Source organism: Onychomys torridus, chromosome 19, assembly GCF_903995425.1.
Source record: "Onychomys torridus chromosome 19, mOncTor1.1, whole genome shotgun sequence".
NCBI classification, from domain to species: domain Eukaryota; kingdom Metazoa; phylum Chordata; class Mammalia; order Rodentia; family Cricetidae; genus Onychomys; species Onychomys torridus.
In genome coordinates, this window is record NC_050461.1 from 40,606,656 (window position 1) to 40,626,362 (window position 19,707).

The 19,707-nt window shown below is 42.5% G+C and overlaps 1 protein-coding gene across 2 annotated transcripts; it reads right to left on the reverse strand.

The window, feature by feature from the left end:
• Positions 1 to 1,109: 1,109 nt before the first annotated feature.
• On the reverse strand, positions 1,110 to 19,657 carry Adat2 (adenosine deaminase tRNA specific 2). 2 transcript variants are annotated; one of them, XM_036168820.1, is made up of 6 exons: positions 19,511 to 19,657; positions 14,455 to 14,559; positions 7,207 to 7,357; positions 5,400 to 5,431; positions 1,888 to 1,960; positions 1,110 to 1,768 (listed from the first exon to the last, which is right to left on the reverse strand). In XM_036168820.1, exons 1-6 carry the CDS (start codon positions 19,604 to 19,606, stop codon positions 1,725 to 1,727), a joined length of 501 nt encoding a protein of 166 aa, XP_036024713.1. In that variant the 5' UTR covers positions 19,607 to 19,657; the 3' UTR covers positions 1,110 to 1,724. The 2 variants fall into 2 exon arrangements, with proteins under 2 accessions (XP_036024713.1, XP_036024712.1); XM_036168819.1 differs by having other exon boundaries at positions 5,400 to 5,506.
• Positions 19,658 to 19,707: the final 50 nt, after the last annotated feature.

Sequence of the window (19,707 nt, forward strand, 5' to 3'; positions counted from 1 at the left end):
CTTGCTTTGACCTCCCCAGAGCTGGGGTTACAGTGTGCACCATTATGCCCAGCAGCACCTATCATTCTCCAGCAAGCCATATAAGTTTTCAATTATCTCTCGTGAGAATACAAGGTCTTTGTTTTGAGAGCATAACGTCTTAATTTTGTTCCAGGGAAGATATGGATGTAAACAGAACAGTTGCTCTATTATAAGGAACTACTTCACTTTCAATTTTATCTTCTAAAAAATGTTTAATTATGTGAGTGAGTGTGTGTGTGTGTGTGTGTGTGTGTGTGTGTGTGTATGTGTGTATGTGTGTGTGTGTGTGTGTGTGTGTGTGTGTGTGTATTGTGGAAATGTGTGCGCATGTAAGTGTAGGTGCACATGGAGTCCAGAAGAGGGGATTGGAACTTCTGGAACTAGAATTACAAGAAGTTGTGAGTTGTCCAATGTAGGTACTGGGAACCGAACGTGTACCCTGTGAATGAGCAGTGTATATTCTTACCCCCTCAGCCACCTCTCTAGCACCCATTATTTAAGACTACTCCTCTTCAAAGAAGACATGAATAAAATTTTATTGTACCAATATGCTATGATTTAAAAATGACCCTTAAGCCCTTACTTTAAAAAGCATCCATTTTCTCTGACAGTATACTGTGGCAAAAGTTCAATCTCCAAAACTCATGTTTAAAAGAAAGAGAGAAGGAAGGAAGGAAGGAAGGGAGGGAGGGAGGGAGGGAGAGCATGGTGCGTGGTGCCTGTCTGTAATTTCTGCACTAATGAACACAGGTGGAACCCTGGGCATTCCTGGCCAGCCTGCCTAGCTGAATGGTAAATTTCAGGCCAATAAGAAACTCAGTCTCAAAAACAAACAAACAAACAAACAAAAACATCAGGAAGAGGAGGGGACTATGTGTAAGGAGAGGGACCTGAGATTGTCCTTTGCCTCCACACCCACACATGAATCCCCAACACGCATGGTCATAGACATAAAATCATATTACAAATTAGCACGAGCCCAGGTGGAGTCCTGTGCAGGACTGGGTCTGAATGCACTCAGTAAAAACCCAAGGCTTTCTTTCCTTCTTCTACTTCCTGCATGTGTATGTGTGGGATGTTAATGTGTGATGTATGTATTTGTATCTTATGTGTGCACTTGTGTTTGGGGGGGGGGGATGCATGTGTGAGGTCTAAGGTTGAACCTTGGGGGGTCCCCCTAGATCACTCTTCACTTTACTCATTGAGGCAGTTGAGCACAGAGCCCACCAATAAGGGCTAACCTAACTAGTTAGCCTGTTTTGGGATCTCGGAAGCCCAACTCTGCCTACTAAGCACTGGAATTACAGGCAGGCCACCTGGCCCACGTGGCATTTATGGGTGCTAGGGATGGAGGCCTCTTGCTTGTGCGGCAAGCACTTTATTCCTCAGCCATCTCCCCAGGCCACCAAGAGCTCCCTGTGGCTGAAGGTCGGGCACTAGCTTGCTGATGTCTGTGACTTCAAACCTTAATTCTTCCCGTTCCAAACACTCTCCTCAGCTTGGGGAGAGCTAATCGCTGTTTACATCTGTCGGGCTTTAAAAAGGGCTCACTGGGTCCCTTAACAGAGCAAAAGACATGACAAGAGACACCATTTTCCTCCCACACGGTAACAACAACATATAAACATGACCAGCAATGCCCATGGCTCTCAGTCGGGAGTTCTATCCAGGTCTCCAAAGGGCACCGGTCTTTCATCCGAACATCAGGATTTTTGACAATCCTTTTTCCGAACTTTTGATTTGGGTGCTGGAAAGAAAAAAAAAAAAAAAAAAAAAAGACAGAGAAGCAGAAAATGAGTAATGCCAAACTTTGCTCACACCGAGTTGTTTTAAGGTGGGCACACTGTGCTCCAGAAGAAAACTGACCATTTGGGTTTTCTTGCTTGTAGAAGGTCTTTAGGAGCTCCACGGCTTCTTCAGCACGATATCCAGGGATGCACTGAGGAAGGGAGAGACATGAGGTGAGCACTGGCAGGGACCGTGTGGGGGTTATACCCCAACAGCAATGTATTATGAACAGGCTGCACACAACGTTCACTGCTCGGGACAAATATTAGCATGGATAACGATGCACCTTTCCAAAAGAAGGGGCTCCCAGCCTTAGCCCAACGTCCCTCAGAATCAGCCACTCTGTTGGTACTTAAACTCTCCATGGTATGTAACGGGACTACAGAGGGACGCTGTACTGATTAAAGATGTTAAGATGCTAAAGATTCATGAGATGCTAAGCAGGTACTCATGAATCGTGAGCTACTTTTACCTGCTATTATTTCCTAGAGTTTCAACAAGCATGGGATTCACCTAAGGCAGGTAAACTAATCCTCGGCAGAACAAATCCAGGCAGCTAAGAATGACAAGCTAACAATCCTTTTTACACTTTTAAGAGTTTTTTTTTTTTTTAATGATTAAACTATGTGCCTATGTTTCTCACAAGAGCTAAAAATATTTACTATCCGATTTTACTTTCCTTTACAGGAAACATTTTCCGAGTTCTTCTACGGAGGATGTAAGAAAACAGTTGAGTTTGTTTTTTACTTTGGGATCTGGGCAGGAGAGATGAAAATATGTGAAAGAACAAGTAAGAATTGAGAACTGTCACGAACAGTGAGTGAAATACGGGATAAGGACGAGACTGAACAGGGACAGAAGCAAGGAAGTGCACTTTTTGGAGACGGGGTGGGGAGTGTGGGTTGTGTGTGTGTGTGGAAGCAGGCTGAAGGGCTGAGCAGGAAAGGGGAAGAAATTAAAAACATACGAGATGGGACCAAACGCTGGGCTGGAGGGCAGCCTCTCTGGGGCTCTGCTGAGAACGAACGACCCTTCCCCGAGTACGCCAGACTTCGCTTTCCGGCTCATTTCCTCCTCTCATCCTCACGGTCTTCGGCTCTCAAGACTCCACCGCAGCTGCCTCTCGGGCATCGCTCGGTACTCAGGGATGGAGACATGGTCTCCTTCCCCCGCACAGCTCTGTGGTCCCGTGACTGGACGGACACACACACACACACACACACACACACACACACACACACGCTTCATTTCGAATCCTCTCCTCCCTTGGTTTCTCAGCACACACACACACACACACACACACACACACACACACACACACACACACACACACACACATGCTTCATTTCGAATCCTCTCCTCCCTTGGTTTCTCAGCCCACCATGCTAACCGGTCGGTCTGGGTGTGCAGGACTGGAGCCCTCCAGCACCTCCACCTGCACTCTGTAAATGTCCATCTGAAGCCACCAGACCCTCTCCTCCAGGGGCTTGGCATCTGACCCAGGGTCTGAGAACAGAGAAACGCAAAAGCCCTACAGGAGATTCTAACACGTGGTCCAAGGAGAGTCACGGAGAAACACGGAGGTGGGGAAAAAAATAAAAATGAAAACTGTATATGGGTCTAGACATCACGATGGCATTCTAAAGTACCAACCAGAGCTACAATATGTATAGCTTTTAACAAAAAATATTCTTGCAGGAATAAATGTTTTAAACAGAAGCGATATTAAAAATGAATAACCATTTTTTAAAAAAACAATAGTTCCACAGGTTTCTCTGAATTTTACGCTGCTCATAAGACATTATTACATATATATATTAAAAAAAAGAACCTATAATTCTGATGTGAGACCCCCACCTCCCTTTGTCCCTTGTCCTATGAGCTCAGCCAAAGAAAAGGAAGAAAACACAGCATCCAGAAGCCTGGGATGCCGAGGCGTTAGCACTTCAAAAGACCTCCTTAGAGCGTCATTTGGCATTAACCCTTGGTCTATGCTTTCAAACCATAGGCACTCATTTTTTCATTGAGCCAACATGGCCGTATAGATGGGCTATAAATTAACCTTTCAGGTTGGGAAAGACTGACCACATTGAGACCTCTGACAGAAAACTGTTCAAGACTTCATGACATCAATATTCTTTTTATTTATTTATTTACTTATTTTTTTTTTTTTTTTGTGTGTGTGTGTGTGTGTGTGTGTGTGTGTGTGTGTGTACAGGCTAGCAGGCAAGTGGGACCCAGAATGGAAGTTCAAGTGTCTGCTCTTGCATTCCACTTTGCTGAGACAGAGTCTCTTATTGTTTGATCCTAAGTGCAGCAGGCTAGCTGGCCAGGACTCTCCTTGTCTCTGTATCCCATCTCACCACAGGACCCCTGGGTTCCATTCCAGATACCTGCTTCTGCATCTGGCCTTCAGTGGGATCTGGGGACCCAAACTCAGGTCCTCATGCTGCATGGCAAACACTTTGTCTCCTCACCTACATCTTAGAGAGTAATGTTCCACCTATGACCGACCCCCAGGGACACATCTTAGTTTTGTCCAGAAACTCTGAGAAATTACTTAGGTTGTTCTCATAAAGGAAGTAGCGTATGTACAGAGCCAGCAATTCGTGTGCAAAGAGTTATATAAGCAATGTTTGGGCAGCTCCTAGAAATGACTGGAAAAATGAAGTCACTTTGCAGAAATCTTTAATAATCAACCTCATTTACTCCCATCGCTCTGTTCCTTTCTTTCTGATGTGATGTTAAAGGCATCTGTTCTTAAATACAACAGTGGCTAGGGGAGTTTACACTCAGCTGGAAAACTCAAGGCAGAATGCTTTCCAAAACTTGCTCTGTGCAGGATCAGGGCTCTGGAAGGCCTCACCACAGCCTACGAACATGTGAGGTTTTCAAGGGAAATTCCAGCATTTACTGATTCTTTTTTCGAGTATAATGCCTTCGGATTAACCCTCCATCGTGGAGAATGAATCAGTATAGAAAAATGGGTATGCATCCCGACATGTAGATTCCTAATGTTTACAATTTCAATAAAACTTCCCAGAGTGTGACAAAAGTTTAGAGAGGCAAGTTGAATCTCTAGCAGCTGAAGGTCATGCAGGCTCTCCGGTCTAGGAGAAGTCTCAACATTAAGAGGCATCCAAAATAATGAAGCTGCAATGGATGTGACAAAAGGATGAAATTCGGGCCTAAATACTGTTGGCTGTGAATAGCATCCCAGTCACCGATGCAGGCCAATACCATCATCACACCACAAAGCTAGCATTTGCTCCAACAGAAAGATAGTCTCTAAGCCCACACAAGGTGCCAGTGAACCCCGTTAGAAGCTAACAGTTCAGGTAAGTTGCCGACTCCCCTGCAGGACAAATTCTGGAAGTGAAGAGAAGGAATATACATTTTTCCTCAGTCAGAGGTAAAGAACTCAACCCAGGGGGCCCGAGGTACTATCGGATTCTGTCATGGGATTTTAGAATACTGACCACGGAAGGGGAGTGGAGATAGGAACAGGGAGAGGGATGGAGGGGGGAAAAGGAGGAGGGGAGGAGGAAGGAAGGAAGGGAGGGAGGGAGGGAATAAGCAGATTATATTACCTGAAACGGTCTCCCGGTATTGGGTAGGTCAGCAGAGGCAATGTTTAGGACGGAACCACAACCACCAAACCGTTCATTCTGGCAGCCATAGACAACCAGCGGGATTTATAGCACAGAATTAAAGTCTGTCACAGGGTGTCCAGAATCATGGCAAGAATAGGCTGATGCCAACTACCTTAGAGAGCTCAGTCTAGACTTTAAAACAATTAAAGCTCACGGCTGAAAATAATACAATTTTGTTACACAAATGAAGAGAAAGAGGTTATAAGTATTTAGAAATCAAAATCTAGCGATCGTGTGGGTCAGTAAGATGGCTCGCTCGGCTGGTAAAAGCCCTCGCCATGCAAGCATGACAAGCTAAGTTTGATCCCTGGAACCCACGTAATGGTGGGAGGAGAGACCCAGCCCCTCAAACTATTCTCTGACCTTCATATGTGCTTGCCCACATAGTAATAACCTATAATTTTTTTTTTAAAGTTGAAAACCTGGCTATTGTAAACAGAAGAGATTTGGGTATTTTTTACTCAATATGCAGTTTAATCACTTTTTCAGAATCACTGCAGAGTTAGAAATTTAGTTCAACAATTTCACCTTTTAAAATACGTAGTTGAATCCCTGGAACCCACTGTAGAAGAAGAGGAGGATGGACTCCCGAAAGCTGTATTCTGATTGCTATACAAATGCCACGGCACGCCCATGCCCCTCACAATAATAAATTTAACTAAAATGTAAAAATGTGGGTGGTGGCCTGGCATGGTGGCATGTGCCTGTAGTCCAAGCCTTTCGAGAGTGGAGAATCAAGATCTTAAGGCCAACCAGCACTGTGAGCGCCATGCCAGCCTGGGCTACGTGAGAGCCAGTCTCAAAAGAAAAAAAAAAAAAAAAAGAAAGTAAGAAACCAAACCAAAATAATCATCCAAACAAAAGCCAAAAACCCAGCCACGTTGTTCCCTGTTCTCTCTGCAATGCAGGGTGAGGTTTAATAACTTAATAACAGTGTCCAGAACTCCGCTTACATGGAGATAGTATGCTTTATTGTACCCAAAAGGCCCTCTCTATTAAGTGCTAAAGCCGCACATAATTTTAAAAGCAAATGAAAATGTAAGAATGAAGAAGTGCTTGCCTAGCATCCACAAGGCTCTCAGTGCTGGAAAATAAACTTCAGAGACTGACTGCACTCAGCATATATGTTGCTCACTTTATGCAAGACACAACCCAACTACAGAACACTAACTTACTAATTCCCATGCACGTACAGTGATAATATCAGGTGACATTTTCACTTCTTCGTTACCTTGAACTTCATCTGTTTTTGTATTTGTGAATACCTATTCACAAATACAAAAACAGATGAACAGAAAATATTTAAATTACCCATAATTTGTCATCCAAGGGCAAAGCATATTCCTCTGAATGTGTCCTATGCTCTAACTTAATTTGGATTCATCCTTACACAAGTGTTTAAGTTAGTTCCAAGCTTTTCCTTCTGTAGCTTATGGATTCAATGGTTTCGTGGCGATTGATACAGAGAAAGAATAGGTAACTTTACTATGTTAAAAAAAAAAAATCATCTTTCCTGCTTCTTTCTAAATTTTACAATGTGTTTCATAACTGTCTCCACACACTGAGAAACTGAAAGCTGGGGAGGGCTATAGTTCCACGACAGAGCATACACTTGAAAAAGCCTGGCTTCAACCCTCAACATCGAAAAGAAAAACAAACGGTAAAAAGAGAAGAAAATGAGTATCTGGCCATTGTCTTGCTCACAGGCAAGGTACAGACAGGAAACACAGAAGCCAAAGGATACTCATGAGGCGGAGAGCAGCTGCACACATGATACACGGCTCCACGGTGACGTACAGCACGGTATGTTCAAACACTTGGGCAGGACTATGGCTGTGTTGATGGCACCAGTCTAGGACCTGATCGATGGCCACCATTTCAGCATGCCGAGTAGCCTTGAAAGAGAGAGATGTGTGTTGATACTGTTCATTTCATACAGCTGACGTCTTTAAAATATGCAAAACATTGAAGGCACCTGCACACATATACATACACTCAGGTGCACTCATGCACACACACACACACACACACACACACAGCTTTGTACCAGTTTCCTCTGAGACAAAGCTTCTCCTTTAGACATAGTTCCTTAAGACACAGGATGTTCTAGGACAGGGTTCTCAACCTTCCCAATGCTGTGACCCTTTAGTGCAGTTTCTCATGTTGTGGTGATCCCCCGCCCATAAAATTATTTTCTTCCTACTTCATAATTGTAATTTTGCTACTGTATCATAGAGCATAATGTAAATACCTGTGTTTTCTGATGGTCTTAGGTAAACCCTGTGAATGGGCCGTTGTGACTCATAACTTCAGAACCACTGTTTTATGGGGACATAAAACATTCCACCCTGCAGGGAATCTCCTTAAGCACATGAAGTAAACAACTCAAAGGCTTCAGGAAGTCACTGAAACTGACTAGATATACTAGATACCCCCTCCCTCCCCAATTACATATAAGCAGTAAGGGCTGATAAGAGACACTCTTAAAGCCCAGTGGTGGTGGCAAATGTCTTCAATCTCAGCACTCAGGAGGCAGAGGCAGGCGGATCTCTGTGAGTTTAAGGCCAGCTTGGTTTACAGAGCAAGTTCCAGGGCAGCCAGAGCTACACAGGGAAACCCTGTCTCAAAGAGAGAGACAGACAGAGACAGAGACAAAGATTCGAGAGAACACTGTGCTTGAAAGAAATGCTCTCCAACCTGACAAGCTGCCTGCAACTTTTGCAGTGAGCTTCAGATTTCCAGCTTTCATGAGCCACCACACAGGCTGGGGCGAGCTTTTGTGGTATAGCTGTCATGAAGTCATTTTGGCTCTTGGAAGTAACCCAAGTAAAATGAATTGGTTCACCAGGCTTTGGTGATACCCTTACTTTTGGTCTATGGTTGGTTCCTGATCTGAGGTGAGTCGACATTTGTTTACATCTCTGCAGAGTGGTGTCACACAACACACATGCACAAAAGAAAATAAGCCTTCAAAATAACTTCATGCAAATTCCTAAACACATGGAATATATCAATAATTAAGTCAAGGAGATGTAGACAAATTAAACAGATAATAAGTAATGGCAATGAAACAGTAATCAAAAGTCTCCCACAAAGAAAAGCCAGGACTGTATGGATTCATGGCCAAATTCTACCAAATTTTTAAGGAAGACCTAACACCAATATTCCTCAGACTGTTCCACAAAATAAAAAGGGAAAGAACATTACTGAAGTCCTACAATGCATGTCTTACCCTGATAACAAAATCAGATGAGGGTACAACAAAGAAAGAAAACTGTAGATTATCTTTCTTGATGAATATAGATGCAAAATTTCTCAATATTCTGGCAAACCTAATGCAAGAATGTAGTAGTAGTTCACACATAACAATTAAGCTGGCTTCATTCCAGAGATACAAGGTTGGTTCAACATATACAAATCAGTAAGTGCAATATACTATACAAATAGTCTTAAAGATATAAATAGCATGATCATCTCAATAGATGCAGAAAAGGAATCAGACAGAGTTCATATACATTCATGATAAAAAGTCCAGAACCAACTAAGAATCGAGGTAATAAATCTCAATACAATAACTGTCATTTATGACAAGCCTATAGCCAACAAACTGAATGAGGAAAAAACTTAAAACATTTCCTCAAAATCACACCATGAGACAAGAGTGATCATTTTCTCTCCTCTTATTCAAAAGAGTGTTCAAAGTCCTAACTAAAGCAGTAGGACCAGAAAAGGAAATAAAAGGCATGTACATCAGAAGGGAAGAAGTGAAACTCTCTCATTTTTGGATGACATGATCCTGTACTTATGGAGCCTTGTGGATTCCACCAGGAAACCTTGACATCTGACACTTTCAGCAAAGTGGCAGGACAGAAAATCAGCATAGATGAAAACAGTAGATTGTTTATATATCAATAACAAACTATCCAAGAAAGAAATTAGGGGAACAAATCTCATCTTCATAAATAGTTTTTTAAAATATCTAGAAGTAAATTGTATTGATGAGGTCAAAGACCTTTATTCTACAATGAAAACTTTAAAACATTCAAGAAAGAAATTGAAGAAAATAGAAAACAGAAAGCCTGCCCATGAGCATGGATTATCAGAATTAATATTGTGAAAATGGCTGTATTACCAAAAACAACTGACAAAGTCAATGCAATCCCCATCAAAATTCTAATGGCATTCTTTGCAAAACTATAAGAAAACAATGCTAACCTTAATATGAAATCACAAAGAATCTGAATAGCTAAAGCAATCCTAAGCAAAAAGAACAATTCTGGAGGAATATATTACAACACCTGACCTTAAATTACTCTACAGAGCCATAGTGACAAAACGGTAGGTATTAGGTAAGTGAAATAGAAGACCCAAAATTAATCCACATAGCTATAACTACCTGATCTTCGACAAATATAAAAACATACATTGCAAAAAAGATAGCCTCTTCAACAAATGGTGCTGAGAAAAAACGGATTTCCACATCTATGAATAAAGTTAAACCCCTTTCTTTCACCCCCCACAAAAATCAATGTCAACTGGATCAAAGACATTAATATGAAACCCGAAATGTCTTTGCCTCTAGAAGAAAACTGGGAACCACTTCAAGAGATAGGTAGAAGCAAAAGTTTGCTGAAAAAAATTTCAACAGCACAGGTAATTGACAGATTTAGGAGCTGCCACACAGTGGGGAAAACTAAACGCAGAATGAAGAAAGGGGCTACAGAATGGGAGAGGATCTTTGCCAACTACACCTTGCTGTGAAGAGACACCACGACCACGGCAACTTACAGAAGAGAGCATTTAACTGGGGGCTCGCTCATAGTTTCAGAGGGTTAGTTCACGATCATCAGGGCAGGCAGCAGACAGGCAGACATGGTGATGGAACAGCAGCTGAAGGCTACATCCTGATCCACAAGCACAAGGCAGAGAGAGAGAGACAGAGACAGAGACAGACAGACAGATAGAAAGACTAGATCTAGCCTGGGCTTTTGAAACCTCAAAGACCACCCCCACTGACACACTTCCTCCAACTGGGCAACACCTCCTAATCCTTCCTAAACAGTCCCCAACTGGGAACCAAGCCTTCAAACGTTTGACCCTACTGGGGCCGTTCTTATTCAAAGAACCACAAAGTGCATGCGTACACGTGTGTGCTGGTATGTGCACCCGTTTGTATGCATATAGAAGTTAGAGGAGGATGTCAGCTACCCCATCCCATGACTCTCTGTCTTGATCCTTTAAGATAAGAGTCTCATCGGGGGGTGGTGGTGGTGGTGGTGGTGGTGGCGCACGCCTTTAATCCCAGCACTTGGGAGGCAGAGGCAGGTGGATCTCTGTGAGTTCAAGGCCAGCCTGGGCTACCAAGTGAGTTCCAGGGAAGGCGCAAAGCTACACAGAGAAACCCTGTCTTGGAAAAACAACAACAATAACAACAACAACAACAACAACAAAACAAACAAACAAAAAAAGAAAGAAAGAAAAGAAAAAAGATAGAGTCTCTCACTGAACCTGGGGCATAGCTGCAGCAATCCTAGATCCCTTCCCATCTAGCCCTCCCACAGCTCCGGGGCTGCAGGTACCGGCATGGCTACACCTAGCTTTGTATGTGGGGGCTGGGGATTGAAATTCAGAGACGTTGTGCTTGCAGAGCAAGCAATCTGACCACATTTTCCCAACTCCCAAAGTATTATCTTACACAAAGTATCTCAGACTCAGAAGAAATATTGCATATTTCCTCTCAAAGATGGAACAAAGATTTAAAATTTCATATAGGTATAGATATAAGGGTACAGATCATAAAACCATGAAAGGGAAGTAAGAGTTGTTAAGGGAGAGTGAATTGAGGAAGAGGAAAAAGAATGAAAAAAAAAAAAAGAGGGCTGCCAGGCAGTGGTGGCACACCTTTAATCTCAGCATTTGGGAGGTAGAGCCAGGCGGATCTCTGTGAGTTCGAGGCCATCCTGGTCTGCACAGCAAGATCGAGGACAGTCACCAAAACAACACAGAGAAACCCCGTCTCAAAAACAAACAAAACAAAATAAACAAACAAACCCGGAGAGCAACAGACTAGACTCCACGTGACAAGAAAACAGAAGAGGCTAGCTAGCTGTGGCAGAGAGGGACCGGGAGAAGGCCACTGAAGAGCATGGGTAAAAATCTCACAGAGAAACATATTACTTTGCATGCTAATTTTAAAAGAAAACTAAAAAAAAAACAGTCCAAAATAAAAATAGTTTATTGTAAAGCACAGATTTTCTAAGCAACAATTTATAATATCTGTGACAATAACATTTATTGACAATTGATACTGAGTGCTAACTCTATACAAGCTCACTAAATTCTATAAATAATAATAATAATAATAATAATAACAACAACAACAACAACAGGCTATTGTTCCATAGCCCAGTCTGGCCTCAAACTGGTAACAATTCTCCTGCCTCAACCTCCCAAGGCTTAGGATTTTAGGCAAGAGCTACCATGCTTGATTTCCTGTTCACTGTGGAGAATACACTTTTGGTGGAAGGGAGACACTATGGGTGATCAAACACGTCCACTGGTTACCTAGAGGAGAGCAGCCATGTGACATGATATGCATGTGATTATGTAACTGCAGGTTCAACAAGCACACCACTGGGCGAGGCTGACAGAAAGGTGTTCATTTTCCCACGCCCTGGAGCATAGTGAGAAAAGAGCTGGCATTGGCCCACAATGCTGTGATAGCCAATGGCAGAGAGGAGCAAGTCAGGGTGATCACACAATCAGAAACCGGGGACAGAAGGCCGGTATGGTTCTGGCTGTATACCAAGACAACAAGATAACTTAACACCAAGGACTCCTCCAACTGGAGTCTTTAAAGCTCAGCTCGGGATTCCTGAGAGATGGCGTCCTCACAACTCTTTTTTTTTTTTTTTTTTTTTTGAGCTGAGGATCGAACCCAGGGCCTTGCACTTGCAAGGCAAGCGCTCTACCACTGAGCTAAATCCCCAACCATCTCACAACTCTTATAAATACCAGTTGAACTGAACCACCTTGGCCAAATCGCTCTTTCACTGCTAACGAAACACAAGCTAAGCTGTCTTATCATGCATTGGAAACACACAGGGAAAGGGGGTGGCAAATGACATAGCAATGTTGATCTCACAGCCCAAAGTAGAACTCTGGGCTCCTCACATTGCAGCCTTTCTAGGTTGGATTCAAAGGGTGAGTCTATGTGAGACATGATAGTGGAATAACCCTGGTTAACTCCAAAATGTCTAAGAAATCAAAGTGAGTGGGGATTCGGTCATGGTTCTCCTGTAAAACACATTATAAAACACCATGCAATACAAATTGGGCCCCGTGGCAATTATGTGAAACAGAACTTCAGTAAGCATCAACATAGCCTCTAACTGTGGGGTGTGTACTGTCTGCCTTGAATGTTTTCATGCTGTCATAACTGCTTGTGGATCTGGGTTCCTACTTGACACGAGCTTTGCTACACACCTTGGGGGTGTGATGGATGAACTTTCAAGGCCTCAGAGCCCCAGTGCTGACAGTAGACCGTTCTATGCTCTCAAAACATGTAAGACCAAAGTCCACGTCAATGGTACTATAGTTACGTTATCCTTCGGTCCATCTGGTGGTACTTTATAATCATGAAATGTAACATGGCACTTTCACCGATTTCTACTTCGCAAACATGTCTACAGTGACACACTGTTGTGCCACCATGTTTAAGAAGCACTGCTCTAAACCATGAACTTTCCAACCTGGCCACTATACATCAAGTTATTAAAGCTGAAACACGTGTAATTGAAGACAGCTTGAAGACCTTACTCCATTGACTATCCAAAAATGTTTTCTCCAATATAATCCTTTTATGTCTCCCTCCAGTTTGTACATTGAAAGCCTTTCCTCCCTGCCCCACCCCCAGGAGAAAAAAAAATTAAAGAAGCTAAAGGAATGCATTACAAGTTAAATGGATCTTCTTTGCAAAGGTCAATTTTCAGGTTGAATATGTTACAAGCAGACATGGGCTCTGTTCTTCTTCTTCTGCACTGACATTCTGATGTAACAAAATTCCTTCTTGGGTTTCACTCCAGTGTTAAAAGGGAAACATAATGAAATATAAAACATGGGAGGAAGAGGCAGGTGGATCTTTGTGAGTTCGAGGCCAGCCTGGTCTACAGAGCTAGTCCAGGACTGGCTCCAAAGCTACAGAGAAACCCTGTCTCGAAAAATCAAAAAAAAAAAAAAAAAAAAAAAAAAAGAAAGAAAAAGAAAGAAAAAACAAACAAACAAGCCGGAGGTGGTGGCCCATGCCTTTAACCTGGATCTCTGTGAGTTCAAGGCCAGCCTGGTCTACAGTGAGATCCAGGACAGGCTCCAAAACAACAAAGAGAAACCCTGTCTCGAAAAACAAAACAAAACAAAACAAAAAAAATTTCTTACTTTTTGGCTAAGATCACAAACGTAGAAACAGAAAATCATCTACTAGAATTGTATAGCTTCATTGAACTTTTCTGAATTTTTGACATCTAAAAATAAGCACTGTATGTATCACTGTTACAATCAGGTAAAAAAAAGAAATGAACATTTACAAAGGAAGAAAAAAGAAGGTCTCGGGCTGAGGAGATGGGTCCATAGACAAAGTGCTTTCTGGGAAATAAGAAGGACTTGAATTCAACCCTCAGAATCCATGCACACACCCAGACATACATTCATAGACAACCCCAGTGTAGAAGAAAGGAAACATGGGTGAAGGAAGTCCTAGGGTTCTCTGGCCAGCCACCCTAGCTGTACAGATGAGCTCCCGGTGCAGGGAGAGATCGTCTCAAAAAGTAAGGTGGAGAGTAGTAGAGGAAGGCATCTTGACCTCCACCTGCAGCCTGAGGCGCGTGTACACACACACACACACACACACTGACCCACAGGACACACTCGGTCTTGTTTTACCCATTGGCCCCATCACGGCTATAGTTCGTTACCGCATTTATACCGCTCGACTTACGTTTTTGGTTTGATTCACCTCATTTCTTCCCTTCCCCACAACTTCATTGTTGTAGACCATGAGGCAGCCAACAGGAACTTCAGTGTTTTCAAGGGCTTCTTTGGCCTGCAACACACAGTGGAAAGTCTCAGAGGTTCAGTGCTTAGAAGGCTCTGCAAAAGATCAGGTGAGAGCCGGGCGGCGGTGGCACAGACCCTTAATCCCAGCACTTGGGAGGCAGAGCCAGGCGGATCTCTGTGAGTTCAAGGCCAGCCTGGGCTACAGAGTGAGATTCAGGACAGGCACCAAAACTACACAGAGAAACCCTGTCTCAAATTAGAAAAAAGAAAGAAAGAAAGAAAGAAAGAAAGAAAGAAAGAAAGAATCCCATGGAGTACCAATACCATAAAAATGATCAGACTGGATGTCATTACGTCACACAACTTCTAAGAGACACATGTAAGTTTAGGGATATTTTATGTAATAATGGCACAAACTTGGAAAATATTTTGTAAATTTCTTTTAAAAACAAATATGCATAAAATCTATGATCCACATTGCACAGAAACATACATAAAAAGACATACACTGTGAGCTGATGAAACTTTAAGAAGCTCTTCATGAGGCTGGAGAGATGGTTCAGTGGATAAGTGAACTGGTTGCTCTTCCAGAGGACCTGGGTTCAATTCCCAGCTCGCACATGGCAGCTCACACCAGTCTACAACTTCAGTTCCAGAGCTTGCCACCCTCACACAGACACACATGCAGGCAAAACACCAGTGAATATGAAATAAAATAAAAAAGAAGCTCTTCGGAGTATAGCAGTGAGATGTCCCTGGCTCTGATAGTGTACTAGAGTTGGGTAGCTGAAGAAAACTGCATGAATGGATCCTCTCTACATACACTTTTACTGTGTGCAGTTTCCTGTGGTTGACAATTCCTTCAAAAGGAAAAGTTGGTAACTATTAAGTAAATAAGGATCTAGCAAGCCTACTGAGGGAGGATGTAAGGCAGATTATTGACTGGTAGAGAAGACCATAGAAAAATACAGGCCAAGAAGGAAGGATAGCCACTAGGCCAGATCAGTGACAGAGGCCATTTAGGTGGAATGGTGTAAAAGAAAAGTATGGTCTCGAAAAATGACTTCCTGTGGGTCAGATTTTCAGCTCTCAACTGAATTCTCCCAGTAGACCTCGGAAGAGGTGACACTATGTCTGCATCTCAAGTATTCTTATCCTGAGAGGTTGAAGATATATGTAGGTAAGATATTCTTTTGGTTTTTTAAGTGTGGTTTGGTCTGGGACTATTTAAGCACTTTGTAACTACAAATTCATTTTGTGTATAATCCTAAAGTGATAGGGACACTTTCACTATCTCCATTGTACAGATGCGGAGACTGAGGCACGGGGAAGCCATCTTGACCATGTGAGACATTTGTAGTGCAAGTCTAGGAAGTTTGGCTTTCCTTATTACTCACTTCACCAATTATTGGAGCAACTATTAGTGCCGGGCGCTGGGTCCTCTGCACCGTTCTCCCTCTGGCCTCTCTTCTGTCACCGGTGCCTTCGCTCATCAGACACTTCATCGGGTGTTGGGTTTAGAGAGGGTCAAGGGACAAGGGGAGAGGGAGGAGTTAGAGGGAGAGACATGGGGAGTTTGAGACTGAAAACGGAAGGCATGTGACAAGACTTTCTGTAAGCCTATTTCCGTGACAGGAGCAGCTTCAAACACACAGAGCAGAATCAAAGACTGGACCAGTAATATGGTTCATTAGGGGAAAGTCTTGCTATGAAAGCCTGATGACCTGAGTTCAATCCCCGGATCCCACAATGGAAGGAGAAAAATCCCTGTCCTCTCAAAAGCTGTCCTCTAATCTTTATACATGTGTGTACCCTGCGTGCATGTGCAAACACACACACACACACACACACACACACACACACACACATTATTTTTTACACTCCCCAACCAAGTAGGAAGTACCTACGTAGAAGGAAAGAGATAGGGAGTACCAAGAGCCCAGTCCACTGTGAGCCTGACATGGTACACAGCACCGCTGTCCTGCCAGCCTTTCTCTGCTCCCAGGTCAACAGAGGACTGTGTGTCTTGGTACCTGGTTCCTTTGGGTCCTCTCTTTTCCTTCAAGTAAATTTATCTCACTAGAAATGATAGGACTACCTTAAAGAAACCAACAACATTACTGATGAGGAATGGCCTTGTAGGCCATGCCGAGAGTGAGTGTAGTATCAGTCCAGAGAAAGGGAGGTGAGAAGAATACAAAGTCTCTGGGAGTCGATTTAGAGGCACCATTTTCCAATACATATACATCAAAATGTGCAGACATTTCCTCTACTGAGAAGTTCAAAATGTGTGTGAAAGTGGGAAATCCCTGTCGCCCCATCCTGTCTCAGACTTTCCGACGCCCCTCCCACCTCTGCTAGCCAGTCCCTTCCTCTTTTCACCAGAGCAAAAGAGGTCAAGCGAAACAGGCCTAATGGTGGGGATGGCTTTGAACTTAAGAAGCGGGCCTTCTCTGGAAGGGGCCAAAGCGCTGCCACCAAAATGGCGACTTGGTCTTCCACAAACTAGCAAATTCTCAACTTCAAAACTGAAGAACAAAGGCTCTTTTCTTCCCACCCCAGGCTCTGAGAAAGACAACAAGCCAAAATAAAAAAGTGTTCATAACAATAAAAAGGAGAATACCTTATTCCATTTATGACAAAATGTGTTTCTGTTTTCACAAGGACAGAAATATATGAAAGATGCTCACAAAATGTCAGCAATGCTATCTCTGAGGTCAGGACTTTGGGTCATTTTTACATAATTTGTTAAATGTTCTAGACTTTAGTTTCTTATGAATGTGAACTTTTGTAAGCATTAGAATAAAAAGTTTAAATATTTTAATTTTGTAAAAGAATAAGCAAAAAGAATATTCCTACATCAATGGCTGAACTCAGTGTGAAGGCCCTTATAAAAATGTAAATAAATTGTTGTGTAGGTGGTTATACCACCTAGATCCCTGTTAAGTACATTCCATAATGTTCACAGGATGAAAACCTAGCATCAGAAAGAGTGGAGATGTGTGTGTGTGTGTGTGTGTATATATATATACAAACTTCTATCCCTGGTATACATCAATATGGATAAAGCACAGATCAGTATGGATAAAGCTTGGAACAACATGTAAATATGACCAGAGCCCTCCATAATCAGCAATCCCTAGAAAGAGTAAGCAAATGACAGGTGAGGATTGTACTGGTACATAGTTTCATGACTCTCTACCAGAAACATCTTCAGCCCACAAGGACACGTGGTCATCTATGTTCATAGCAGCATTATTTGTAATAGCCACAACCTGGCAGCAACCTAGATGCCCGTCAACTGAAGAATGGATTAAGAAAATGTGGTACATATACACAATGGAGTACTACTCAGCAGAGAAAAACAATGACATCATGAAATTTGCAGGCAAATGGATGGAACTAGAAAATATCATTCTGAGCCAGGCGGTGGTGGCACATGCCTGTAATCCCAGCACTCAGGAAGCAGAGGCAGGTGGATCTCTGTGAGGCCAGCCTGGTCTAGAGAGCTAGTCCAGAACAAGCTCCAAAGCTACAGAGAAACCTGTCTCGAAAAACAAAACAAAACAAAACAAAAGAAAGAAAGAAAAAAGAAAAAAAAAAGAAAATATCATCCTGAGTGAGGTAACCCAGACTCAGAAGGACAAACATAGTATGTACTCACTCATAAGTGGATACTAGTTATAAAGCAAAGGACAATCAGACTGCAACCCACAGATCCAGGGAGGCTACCTAGCAGAGGGGACCCTAGGATGACTGAGGCTTATAAATAAGTTTTGGTTTTACCCAATCACTGGGCAAGCTTTAATGAAACATTCCACTATTAGGATAAGAATTTGTACCATATCAAGCTGATGAAAGAAAATGCTGGCTAAAATCTTGTTATGGATTAGCCTATAGAAAAATGTCTGCCATAAATCAAACAGTGAAGGGGAAGATGATTAGGAATCTCACTTACACAACTTAAGTAAAACAGCTCTCTGAACAGATGAAGATAGGTCTCTTCTGTATCCCAGAACCTAATCAGTATTTATATGTATAATTCAGCTATCATTTGGCTTAAAAAAGCTTATTGGGAAATGTTATCATTTATACTATTTTCTACAGAGAAAATATTTTACTGTTTAAAATAACCCTGGACTTTTACATTGTAACCTGTTTTATGTTCAAGCTATCTGTGTATTATTTCTCCTGCAGTTGTACATAAAATGTTTTTACATTCAAAAAAGGGACAAATACTATAGAATTGTATTACATGAAATCTATAGAATAAACAAATTTATACAGACAGAAAGATTAGATGTTATGTCAAGATGGAGAAGAAGGGAATATAGAGCAATGATTTCCCAAGTACAGAATCTCTGCTTTGTGTGATGGAAAAACCCCACAAATGAACAGTAGTATCATGACATAATATCATGAATGTAATAAATCAATACAATTAATGTAATTAATGAATATTATAAATACAATTATTGAATGAATACTGTGAATGTAATCAATGAATACCACAAATGTAATTAATATCATTGAGTGTAATTAATGAATTTTATGAGTGTACTTTAAAAATAAAAATATATCTAAAGAAAAAAAAAGAAACATCTTCAGCTTCTTTCCATTATATTTGTTCAAGGGTGTAGGAGCAAACCACAAAATCATGTGGCTGTGTGGATTTAAAAGCATGTGTCCATCCATGGAAAGGAAGGTAGTAGGCAGGTGGGTAGCATAGCAGCTAGGGCCACATGTGGTAACACCAATCAGTTTCTGTGTTTTCCCTCAACTCAAATTACTGTGGACAAAGTTCAAGAAAAACGTCCCGAGAATGAAGCAAGCTACTGATTTAGATATTTTGAGAGCTGATAAATAATGGTGATGAGAAAGCGCGCCAGACACATGGGCTCAACTACGAGGCGGGGGGTGGGTGGTTGGGGTGTGTGTGTGTGTCAGGATGTGGCCGAAAGTTTGCACTTTCACCATCCACCTGCCGGGTTCCTCACCATTCGCATCGCCTCCTCCATCCACTTTTCGGTCTCCTGTGCCGACACCACGCACGAGCCGTCTGTAGCGGCGGCGGAGTCCACCCTCTCCTCCATACCGCCGTCACTCAGAGACCCAGGCCAGGGCGCGGGAGGAGAGTGGGCAGCGGAACGCGGCGGGCGCGGGCCCTTGCTTCCGGGAAGACAGAAAAAGGCGA